This window comes from Panthera pardus, unplaced genomic scaffold (assembly GCF_024362965.1).
Source record: "Panthera pardus isolate Hobbes unplaced genomic scaffold, ASM2436296v1 HiC_scaffold_12, whole genome shotgun sequence".
NCBI classification, from domain to species: Eukaryota; Metazoa; Chordata; class Mammalia; order Carnivora; family Felidae; genus Panthera; species Panthera pardus.
Window position 1 is genome coordinate 2,661,235 of NW_026526677.1, and position 11,745 is coordinate 2,672,979.

General features: G+C 60.8%; 1 protein-coding gene across 1 annotated transcript; it reads right to left on the reverse strand.

The window, feature by feature from the left end:
* Positions 1–3,474: 3,474 nt before the first annotated feature.
* On the reverse strand, positions 3,475–9,859 carry MRGPRG (MAS related GPR family member G). Its single transcript, XM_053900363.1, is given in 8 exon segments — positions 3,475–3,620; positions 3,623–3,800; positions 3,802–3,868; positions 3,870–4,021; positions 4,024–4,593; positions 7,784–7,789; positions 9,595–9,693; positions 9,776–9,859. Coding segments are annotated over 8 exon segments (1,302 nt in total).
* Between the last annotated feature and the right edge of the window lie 1,886 nt (positions 9,860–11,745).

Below are 11,745 nucleotides of genomic sequence, written 5' to 3' on the forward strand. Positions count from 1 at the left end.
TTACAGCCAACCACCTCGTCCTTATCATCACCTGGGAGCAGAACAGAGAAACAGTTCCCAGAGGGGGGTGGAAACAGTTCAGACACGCCCTTGCCCCAATCCAATCAAACACTAATCCAGTTGATTTTCCTTAAACTTGTGTTCCCTTGATTGATGGCACAAGGCTGTTATCTCTTAATCTACAGTGTTAAAACAAAGCTGTTATTTCTTAAGGCTACAGGTTAGCCCTACACTACAATTTAACCCTTACAGTGGGGTCAGGCTGGCTGGGGACATCCGGAGCTCTGCTGCATATGGGAGGCAATGTGGTTGGCCTTGCAGGTCAGGGGGTCGCCTCTCCCCCGACGAGCCACCTTGCCCTCCTTGCTTCTCCGCCCCCTACGCAGACTGGGGCTCTGGGCGACTTGCTGGAGGTCACCCAGCTAGAGGGGTGACAGCCGCTCGCCGGCTTGTCTGGGCTCAGGCTGGCATCCCCACTGCAGAAGGGTCCCCGGCCAGAGGACCCCGCGATCCCCAGCTCTCTAGACGGGGCTATTTATCACGTGCTCTAGACACTGCTGCCTCCTGTCCCCTCCTGTCCCCGCCACAGGCACACAGATGACGGGCCCCACAGGGGGCCCCCCCTGCAGCTATTTCCAGGGGCTGATCTGGGGGCACCCCACCTCTGAAAAGGCCTGCCTCTCGCATCTCCTTTTCAGGCCTTCAAGGAGGCCACACCCCTCTCTGGGGACTGGCAGGAAAGGTCACCAGAATGGACAGTCCCTCCCCAGCCCTCCGCATCCCACCCCAAAGCAGCCTCCCCCACGGAACGGAACGGGGCTCTGGATGCTTCGCCCCCTCCCTCCCCAGGGCTGCAGCACCAGCCCTTAGACTTGAGGAGCACAAAGGCGAAAGAAATGTAGATAAAGTTAAAATTCAGTCCCCTACAACTTGCAGCCCTCCGACGCCGCGTACTTGAGAGGCAGGGACCTTCCCCTAGGAAGTCACCGCTGCCTCGAGGTTATGCTTTCCTAGGGGCCAAAAGCTTGAGAAAAGCCAGACCTCCAGGATCTTGTCTTTTTTCACATGTGAAAATCCTTTTGGAAACTGCCTTGATCTCTGCCCCTCCCGACCTAAAAGTATAGAATCAATCACTCCTCACCCCAGTGCAGCTCTTTCTGCCCGAGGGTCCCTTCCCCGCCCTTTAATAAAACCACCTTTTCGCACCGAAAACGTCTCCAGAATTCTTGACTGTCCGCACTTGGCGCCCTCTGCTGGAATCAAGGGGGGCCGAGCCCTGGCTTCCTGGGGAGGCACAGAAAACCCGCAAAGGCCAGTGTCTCCGGGGTGCGGGTGGCGACCGGTGACTTTCTCATCTCTCCACTTCCTTTTGTTCTTTTTTAATTTTTAAATGTTTATTTTTGAGAGAGAGAGAGAGAGAGAGAGACAGAGTGCGAGCAGAGGAGAGACAGAGAGACGGAGACACAGAATCTGAAGCAGCTGTCAGCACAGAGCCCGACGCCGGGGCTCGAACTCGGGACAGGCGAGATCACGACCTGAGCTGAAGTCTGACGCTTGACCGACTGGGCCACCCAGGCGCCTCTCGTCTTTCCACTCCTCGATGTTCGCCCAGGTTCCCATAGGGAGTGATGAGGGAGCCTAAGGCGGGCTGAGGGGAAAATACAAGCTAGCACTCCCTCCCCCCACCAGGTGACATTCCTCGGGCACTCCCGGCGGCCCAAGGACAAAGGAAAGGAAAGAGATGGCTGGCTGACAGAGATCACAGTCATGCAAGGCATAGTTCCCATCAGTTCACAAATATCTCAGTGCATTACAAGAAAAAGGCAATCTCGCCAATAGTCGGGTCCCCGGTAACCCAGACTCAGGTTCCTGGAGCCACAGCATCGCCCTCCCCTCCGTAGTGATGTGGGAACAAAGGCAGGAAGGAAGTTTCCTTACGACCTGCAGCCCATTGACACACTTGAGGCAAATCCAGAGTCTGACATTTCTGGAACCCTCCACGGTCCTACTGTTAATGCCTTCCTAGAGGGAAAAGAGCCTTCGCTGGACAACAGCCGGGCCTCGTGCGTTTTAGGAGCTGTCTTTAGCACCTCCGAGTCCCTCTGGAGGCCTCTCTTTTGACTTTACCTCCCCAACTTTGTTGTGTCTAAGGAGCCTCACACCCCGGTGCAGTCCTGCCCGCGGGCCCTGTCCCCGCGCGCGTTAATAAAATCGCCTTTCCGCACCGAAGACATCTTCAAGAATTCTTTCTTGGCCGTCGGCTCCAGACCCCCGCATCACCACCCCGAAACCGAGCAACACAGAAATCTTCTGGTGAAAAAATTGCACTCCTTTCTAAGACAAATCTCCCGCAGTTGTAAAATGCTTTGTTGCCACAGGCGCAGAATTAGCATGTATGGAACGACCTCCTTTCGGTCACGGTTGAAGTTTCTGTGGGTCTCCAGGAACACAGCTAAAGCGTTCGCACCCAACATGCCTCCCCTGGGTCCAAACACTTGGTGATTTATCTTTGCAGTATTTTCTGCAGGGCTTGAACGTTTTGACAATGACCACGGACTATCTTTTTTCTTTCTTTCTTTTTTTTTAATTGTTCAGAAAACACTTAAAGCGATTTGCACTTTGAAAGCTACAAAGCCTGGCTTCAGTTCCCTCCCTCCCCGCCCCTCCCTGTCTCTCCCTTGTCCTTCCCCCTTCCCTGCCCTCCCTCCTCCTCCCCCCTTCCTTCCCCTCTCTCCCCTCTCGCGGTCTCTCCCTCGTCTCTCCTCCTTGTCCTTCCCTGTCTCTCCCGGTCTGTCCCTGTCCCTCCCATTTTTTCCAGAGGAAAGCCCCAGGGCAAACCGGGCAGGGAAGGGTCTGCAGGGGGCGGGCAGGGCTGGGGCAACGGGTGGGGGATGAGCCAGAAAACCGGGGAGGATGGGGGCTGGGGGCCAGAACACCCTCCAGGTAGCCGGCGGTGGGGCCGGGAGGGCAGGGGGCCGAGCCGCGGCCACCCTCCCGCGTGGAGCCCGTTCAGTGCGCGCTTGTTGAGGGCGCAGCGCCATCTGGCGGCCGATGGGGAACCGCCCGGAGGACGGGACGGGGCGGGACGGGGCGGTCGTGGGCGGGTGGGGGGCTGGGGTGAGGCCGGGTTCCACGACCTTCCCGCGGAGGAAGAAGCGACAGCACCGTCGTAGTGGCGGACAGCGCGGCACAGCCAGCGCCTGGGCTCCTGTCCCTCCAGCCCCCCTCCCGGGCCGTGCGGGGTGGGGGGGCGCCCGTCCTCAGCGCTGCTGCAGGTGTGCGGTGGGGGCCCGAGCTGGAGGGGGGCGCTGCGGCTCCTTGTCCCTCCCTCCCGCCCCACCCCCGGGGCTCTACAGGCCGCGCTGGGCAACAGGGGTCAGGACCATGGGCCTCACTCTGTCCTCAGCCCTTGGGGGACCTGGGGTGTGGGGGGGTGGTCACCCGGGAAGGGTCTGGCCGGGGCTGGGGCGGCCCCTATATTGAGGCCCTATATTGAGGCAGAGACTGGCCCCTGGCCCCCCGCGCGGGCTCCTCCCTCAGGGACCTCTGCAGAACCACGCACAGCGGCTGGCGTTTGCCCGGCTGCTGGCCTGCGGTGAAGCAGATGAAGGGCTTGGTGTCGCGGGGAGGGTGGCCAGCGGGCCGAACAGGGGCCGCAGGAGGTTGAGGAGGGGCCACAGGCTCCAGAAGACCAGCGGGAGGCCCCAAAAGAGGAGCCCGGAGCCCGGAGTGAAGCCCCACAGCTTGGGCCGCGGGTGCTGGGAGCAGCAGTTCACCCGGAGGAAGGGCGCCGGGCTCCCCCGCACAGGCCGTGCAGGCCGGGGACAGCAGCCACGCGACGCTGGCCGCGTGGTACCTGCGCAGGTCAGGGGTCTGGTGCGGGCCGCAGCGGGCCGCAGGCGTTGGCGGGCCTCAGCATGGCCGGCGGGCTCAGGGCCCAGACGAGGCCGCAGACGATGCCCGAGGTGCGTCTGGGCCGGCAGCCGGGGCAGCAGGTGGCGAAGACGTGGGACAGGCAGCTGCACTCGGTGCCGAGGCCGCCAGCAGCCCCGGCCCCACGGAGAAGCCCGCGAAGGACAGGTTGTCCCGGGAGCCCAGGGCGGCCTGGACGGTGGACAAGCCCAGCTGGCAGCAGAGGAACAGGCTGTCCGCGGCGGCCGGGCGGAGGACGTAGACGGAGAGGGGGCCCTTTCTGACGCGGAAGCCGAGGTGCCAGAGGACAAGCCCGCCCCCCACCAGCCCTCCGAGGCCGACGGCCAGAGTGCGGTCGAGAAGCGCGCTGTTGGAGGTTCTCCAGAGCCCGAACATGAGGCCCTGGAAGGAGGCACAGACATTGGTGCTGGCATCGCCCCGAGGGAGGCCAGGGCACCGCCCCAGGAGGCAGGGGTCACCCCGGGAGGACAGGCCCAGCCCGGGGGCCACCCCCCTGGCCCCCGGGGGATGCCCAGCCCTTCTGGCCTCAGCAGGAGACTCGGTGGTGAGATGTGCCAGGCACGGGGCACGGAGGTGATGGTGGCTGCTGGGGGCGGGGGGCTCGAAAGACGTGCGGGGCTCTTCGTGGTGGCAGAGGTCAGCAATGGGCGGGGCAGGTCTCTGCAGGCACGGGGACACCCGTGTGGCCCAGACATGGCGGGGCCGTCCTCCCTCTGTCAGGCACCCTGCGCCGGGCTTCCCACTGGGGGGGACCACACTCCTGCTAAGTCTGAGGGGTGTTGTCCATCGATGGCCCCGGGGACGCTGTCCTGCCTGCACCGGCTGAGGGGGAGGGGGAGGAAGACGCTGTTGTGGGGACAGCTGGGCGGGCGCGGGAGGGCAGGGGTCGAGCCCTGGGGCTCCTGCTGCAGGGTAGGTGGGGCCGAGTGCTGCTCTGAACCCTCAAAGCCGGGGTGGGGGCCTTGGTGACGGGCCCTGTGTGGAGGCTGTGTGGCCTTGAAAGAAGGAGCTAACACCCCCGTGCCTCAGTTGCCCCCCTTCTTGGACTGACTGTTCACATACCTCTCAGGGCCCGGCTTGGGGCTGGATCCCATGATGGGCAGGTGTTGCTGTGGGTGGTCCGCAGAGGTCGGTCGGTCCCCCTTTCCCAAGGACCGCCCCCCCTTCTCATCTACCCGCCAACCACAGTCCCTGGGGCCCTAGTCATCAGCAGATTCTCAGGGGCTAAAGTGCTTTTCCAAGTTTCGTCCTGCAGAGCCCCACAGCCTGGAACGTTCCTGACCAGGAATTTCCTTCTCCACGGCCCGTGGTCTATAATTGCTGGAGACTCCCAGAGCTCCTGGCTCCGTGTCAGAAATTATGTCGCAAAGATGCCGTGCGTCCTAGTGTTTCTCGAAGGGCTTCAAGCTCATCTCCGTGACACAGGTGACCTGCGGGGGAGCCAGTGTCCTACAGCCCGAGAGCCCCAGCTGGGCCGCTGGCTCCCCAGCCCCCAGCATTTCTGCCCTTGGAAGAGAGGCACAGGGAAAGGAGGGGCCACGTGACCCCGGAGGCAGAGGCTGGAGGGTCACGGCCACAAGCCCAGGGATGCCTGGAGCCCCAGAAGCTGGAGGAGGCAGGAAGGACCCTCCCTGGAGCCTCAGAGGGAGCGCGGCCCCTCGACACCCTGATTCAGTCAGACCTGTGGCCTCCAGACCGTGAGACCAGAGTCCTTTGTGAGTGGCCGTCTGTGGTCCTCTGTTGTGGCTGCCCCGGGACAGGGACAGGATGCTGCTGTGCGACACGTGCTGCCCACGGGGCATCTCACGTTCTCCCACGGTCCGCCTACCCCGCCGATGGCCACCCTGAGGCCCGGGAATCGCGGATAGCTCGGCGGAGGGGTGTGGACCTCCCGGGGCGGCGGGGCGGTGGGGAGCTGGGCCGTTCGGTGTCTGTGCGCACAGGGTGCTCGGTTCTGGAAGCCTTCGGGTTCTCGACCCGCGGAGTCCGGCCGAAACCAGAAACAACGAGTGCTGTTTGTTTAGACGCATCTTTCCTGAGCGTCTCTTGCTGTTGTCCAACCCCTGAGTGTGCCACTCCAGAGGCTCCGCGGGGTGAGTGGGGGGCAGGACACCATCTGTGACGTCTGCAGGGGACAGGTTCACACGGCGCCAGCCCAGCCCAGCTCGGAGGCCGCAGGCAGGCCGGCGAGCCTCGCTGTCCCTCCGTTTCTAAGCCTGTAGGCGCCGGTGAGACCTTAGTCACATGATGGGGACACGAGGTTGCCCAGGCCCCCCAGGGGCAGATGGCGAGATGGGGACGGAGCGGGGGTGACGGGGGCATCCCAGCACCACACCCACCGGCAGGTCTGTGGAAGGGCTCGGTAGTGAGGGTGCGTGCTAACGTGGGCCTGATTCTCCAGAATGGTGAGGCCCACACAACAGGGGACGACTGTCAGAGGAAGGGCTGGCCGCTGGGAGCACAGCCAGAAGCACCTGGCTGGTCAGGAGGCAGAGGGAGGGGGATGTGGGGGCAAGAGTCTTTACCTTGGCGTTAGCTGGACCAGTCAAGGCAGGGCAGACCGGCAGCTGGAATAACTCAGGGGCTCCGGGGCACAGGGGCTGTCCCTGCGGTCTGACACAGGGCAGGAGACGGTGGCCCTGGAGTGTGAGAGCCCAGTCTGGCGGTGGGGGGGGGTGGGGGGGTGTGGGCTCTGCATGGGCTGGTTTGCACTTGTCAGTATCTCTCAGCATGGGCTAAGCCGGGGCGGTGGGGGGTGGGGGGGAAGGGGACAGTCCCTGTAGGTCAGCAAGGCCCCGGAAGCCAGAGCTTCAGAAACGCGTAAAACACAGGGAGATGCAGAGGAGGAATAGTGGACCCGGGTCCGGCTCAGGCTCCCGGGGCGGGAGGGGGCAGCCCACTGGGCTGGGAACCCCCCAGGCCCGGAAACCAGACCCCTGGGCCAGCCCTCGGCTGTGCTGGCTGCAGTGTGGACCCTGGTGTGCGCTGTCTCCCGAAACCACAGCTGTTGTCGATTGCCGTGTGGTTTATGCGCTGTCCTGTGTGTCACGCGTTTGATCTGTGCCCAACACGAGGACCGGACGGGGCGGCTTTTCTGCTTTTACTGTAGCTCTAATGGCTGTAGGAAAAGTCGGAAAGAATTAGGCTTTTTTTCTAGAAAATATCCCTTCACTACAAGAACCTGGCCCAGCCTGCCGTCTTGAGCCCACGGAGCGGGTGGGGGGCAGGACGGCTGCACAGAGGCCCCCGCGGCCCACGGAGCCCCGAGAACAAGCCCAGGCTGGCGTCCGTCCAGCAGCCCTCCCCACGGGCCCCCACACCCTTCCTGGGAACCACTGGCTGCCAGCCCAGGGATGTGCCTGTTCGTGGGAGCACCGCCCCGGCCAGAACAGCTCCAGAGGCTCCTGGGGCCCGGCCTCCTCGGGCCCTGAGCTGTCCCCCCTCCCGGCCTGTGTCAGGACACTGGGTGTGGTCTGGCTTTGCTTGAGGTTGGAGGAGATGGGGCCACGTGAGGTCAGAGCGGGAGCAGGCGGGCAGGGAGGTGACAAGGCTGCCCTCGCCTGGGGGAGCCTGGAAGCCCAGCCCCCTGCTTGGCCAGCAGCTCCGGCTGGAGGGGCAGCCCATCCCTTACCCAGAGCCTTCTGGAGTTAAAGGCCAAAGTCAACGTGGACCCAGAGGTCAGTGCCCCAGGGCAGGGGGAGGTGTCAGAGTTAGCTGGGCCAGGAGGACTAGGAATTCAGCCCGCAGGCTGGGGAGGGGTGCAGGGAGGGAGGGCGAGGTCCCACCCCTTCCAGAGAGGAGCCTGAGCCCGTCCCACTGTGTTTGATGCAGAGAGCTGGGTGGGACTGACCTGACCCTGGGGGGGGGGGGGGTCCCACAGGGGGGCCAGGGGGCCCTGCACACCGCTTTCCTGCTTTTCTTTTTTCTGGTACTTTCCTTCGTTATTTTGTGATTGTTTTGTTATTTCCTTTGTTGTCCTTTGTTGTTCTTTTTTCTCTTTCCATGGAGAATTGTAATTCTTTCGTTCATAGTTTTACTGATACGAATATGAAAAAGTACAGATTTTCCTGTTTACACGGCTTTAAATGCGTTTCATAGATTCTCACACAAAGTGCTTTCGTTATCATCATGCTTTGGACACTTGGAATTTTGGCTTTGGTTTTCCTTTTCGTTCAAGAGTTGTTTGTTCAAAAATGTTCCTGAGAAGGACCCTTCCCTGTTTTTATTTTGTTCTTAATTTCTCGCCGTATCGCCTGGTGATCATGGTTCAAGCCATTTCGCTGCGATTTTATGGGATCAGCAGGCACGTTCACAGGTTCTGGAAGGGGAACGAACATCTTCTCGTGGGGCCCCCATCGCTCATGGGCAGGAGTACAGTTTGCCCTGTTAACAACGGTTCTGAAACTGTGGAATCAATGGGGGGAGTTCACCCGCCTGGGAAGCATGTCATCCACAGGCCGCTCTCTGGGACACCTCCCGCCCTCGGTCGCACCCACAGGGTGAGGCCGCTCCCTCTGTTGGCCGCCAGAGGCCAGCTCTCGGGGCACACCTGCCAGGGTCGGCCGTGTGCCCTCCACAATGTCTCTCTAGAACCAGCTGGGAAATGTGTCACCATGTGTCCCTATGTCACAAAGCATCCCAAACCTTAGACCCCACCCTCTCTTCTGGTCTGCGAGTTGGCCGGGCCAGCTGGACGGCCCCCAATCTCGCGATGGCAGACAGATGGTCCGCTGGGTTGGAGCCTGAAGGCTCCCGGGGCTGCGTGTCCAGGATGGTTTGCTCTCACGCTGGTGCGGACGGTCTGGGAGCCCGGCCGGGGCCGTTGGCGGGAGCTCCTACCCGCAGCGCCTGCGGCAGGGCCCCTCCCAGCCGAGTGACGAGTGACGGCTCCGGTAACTGGCGATGGTTCGAGAGACCCAGGGGAAGCCGCGACGCTTCTCGTGACTTCATCCTGGATGTCCCGAATGCCACTCCATTGGGTTACGTTGGTCGGAAGGCCAGCCCAGAGTTGAGTGGGGGGATTAGACCCCAGACTTCCCGGCACAAATGGTCCCCCAGGGCCACTAAGCACCAGGTGGGGACAATGGCTCCCTTATGCCCCATCACCGTGTCTTTGCTGTGCTAGGGTCACTGGAGATTCACCCCCAGGACAGTGAGGGACACTGTCCTAAGTGGTTTGTAATGATGAATGCATGGTCTTAATCACTCCGTGAGCTAGGAATTTCTGTGACCCCACGTGGCAGATGGGTAAAGGGAGGCCCCAGAAAGTCAATTAGCCTGTCAAAGGTCAGGGGCAGGATCAGGAATGAAAAACTCTTTGTCCACTGAGCCAATGCTCTCCTCAGCGTACCATCCGGGAATTGTGTGTGACCGCTGGTGTAGACTCCTCCGGCCATCCTTGGGGTATTTTCTCTTTCTCGAACTGCCTTCCTTTCTGCTAATTTCAAGTTTCAACTCTGCCCGCCTTGCAAGCTCTCCACTCGACAGAGGACTCACACCGTCCAGGTGCCGGAGGTGGGGAGCTGCAGGCACACGCACAGATGCCCGGGCACGCAGACAGGTGCACACGCACGCACGGGAGCACACGCACAAGCGCCCACGTAGGCATAGGTGCACACACAAGGTACACACACAGGTGCACGCTCACAAGTGCACACACACGCACAGGTGCACACGCTCGCGCAGGCACGTGGAGCTCCAGGCGCCCTCGGGTTTGGGCGGAGGGCCGAACGGCACAAACACGGGGTGAAGTTCGAGAGGCTGGGGAAAGGGCCACAGGACAGCAGCCGGCCGTCCGGTTCTCAATCCCCCGCGCCAGTGGTGTTCAGCTGGCCTGACCGACCACGCACGTGTAAGGCTCCTCGTCAGGGTCTACGGATGGTCGCTGTGGCCCCACACCCAGCACGTCAAGCTCGCAAGCCGCCATTCGGTGAGTCGTCTCTGGAGATGCGCCAATTGAAACCAACGGAAAATAGTATGTTTTCCTGCCGGTTGGGGTTGGAATGGTTGACACCGGCCTTCTGTGACCTTCTTAGGGGACTTGGGCTATTTGGGTTAGTTAGTTACGCCAGTCTGTTCTCACAGGAACGAGTTTTAGCTTTGAGGAACTGTCGGTCTGGGCCTGTCTCAACGTTTTTGGGCAATTTGGATGTTTTCAATTTAAAAAAAATTTTTAACTAATTTTTTTTTTTTGAGAGAAAGAGAGACAGAGAGAGAGAGAGAGAGCAAGCCGGGGAGGGGCAGAGAGAGAGGGAGAGAGAATCCCAAGCAGGCTCCAGGCTGTGCAGAGCCCGACCACAGGGCTCTATCTCATGAACTGTGAGATGTGACCCAGGTTGAAACCAGGAGTTGGACATTTAACTGATCGAGCCCCCCGGACGCCCCTGGATGTTTTCAACATTGGCAAGAGGAGAGAGACACATGGAAAGAGAGTGGAAAGAACACAGGGCAGCCCGGGTATTGTGCAAAAGCTGATCTTGAGAACCAGGTGACTCTTCTCTTGGAGCTGGGGGTCACCGAAAGAACACGGAGCGATTTTCAGGAAATACCACCCAACGCTGGGCCTGGCTCTTCCAGGGGGGCCCCGTAATGACAAAGACACGGTGGCCGAGGCGTTACAGATGGAGGGGTGCTGAGGGGCCGTGACGACAAAAGATAAGACCTGCGAAGGTGGCATTTGGGGACAATCGGAGATATGCCGCCTGGGTCAGAACCCCGCATCTGGGTCAGATTCCCTGAGTGTGGCAGTCCCGTGGCCATGGCTGGGGGACAGACTTGGGGGGGGCACATGCTGCAGTGTTTAGATCTCTGTCAGGTGTTGGGGCGCCTGGGGGGCTCAGTCGGTTGAGCATCTGACTTCAGCTCAGGTCACGATCTCAGGGTCTGTGGGTTCGAGCCCCGCGTCGGGCTCTGTGCTGACAGCTCGGAGCCTGGAGCCTGCTTTCGATTCTGTGTCTCCCTCTCTCTCTGCCCCTCCCCCACTCACACTCTGTCTCTCTCAAAAAAAAAAAAAAAAATAAACATTTAAAAAAGTCTTTCTTGGGGCACCTGGGTGGCTCAGCCGGTTGAGCAACCGACTTCAGCTCAGGTCATGATCTCGCAGTCCGTGGGTTCGAGCCCCACGTCGGGCTCTGTGCTGACGGCTCGGAGCCCGGATCCTGCTTCGGATTCTGTGTCTCCCTCTCTCTCTCTTTGTCCCCCCCACCCCCACTAGTGCTCTGTCTCTCTCTGTCTCAAATAAATAAAAAACATTAAAAGAATAAAATAATAGATTTGTCAGGTGTCGAGACGTGGGCAACTTACTCTCAAAGCATTGAGAGAGAGAGAGAGAGAGACAGAGAGCGAGGGCAAAACGTTAACAGTAAGTGAAGCTACAAAACGATGTTCAGGTGCTTTTTTATACTCGTCTTGTAATTCTTCTGCCGGTTTGGAAATTGTCAACACGAGTGGTTGGGGAGCAGTCAGCCTGGTGCCCCCTAATTTACAGGATTTGGCCACTGGCTGGCCGTAAAGCCGGGAAAAACCCATCCTGCCTTAAGAAGCAAATGTCGTTTTATTGCCCCTCAGAGATAAATGCGGAAGAACGAGCGTCCGTAGCCCAGGGCACTGGGTCTGGGCCCCGAGAGGCCCGGGCTCCCAGGTAACTGGCTCCTCAGAGGTGGGGCCAAAGCCCAGACACTGACACCCTCACTGCCTTGCCAGCAACATCGGGAGCCCCCGCAGCTTCCGAAAGCATGGCCCGGGCCGCTGCCTTGGGGAAAGGCTACGGTGAGTCGGGATGGACCGCAGCCGGCCTAGAACATCAACCGGAGG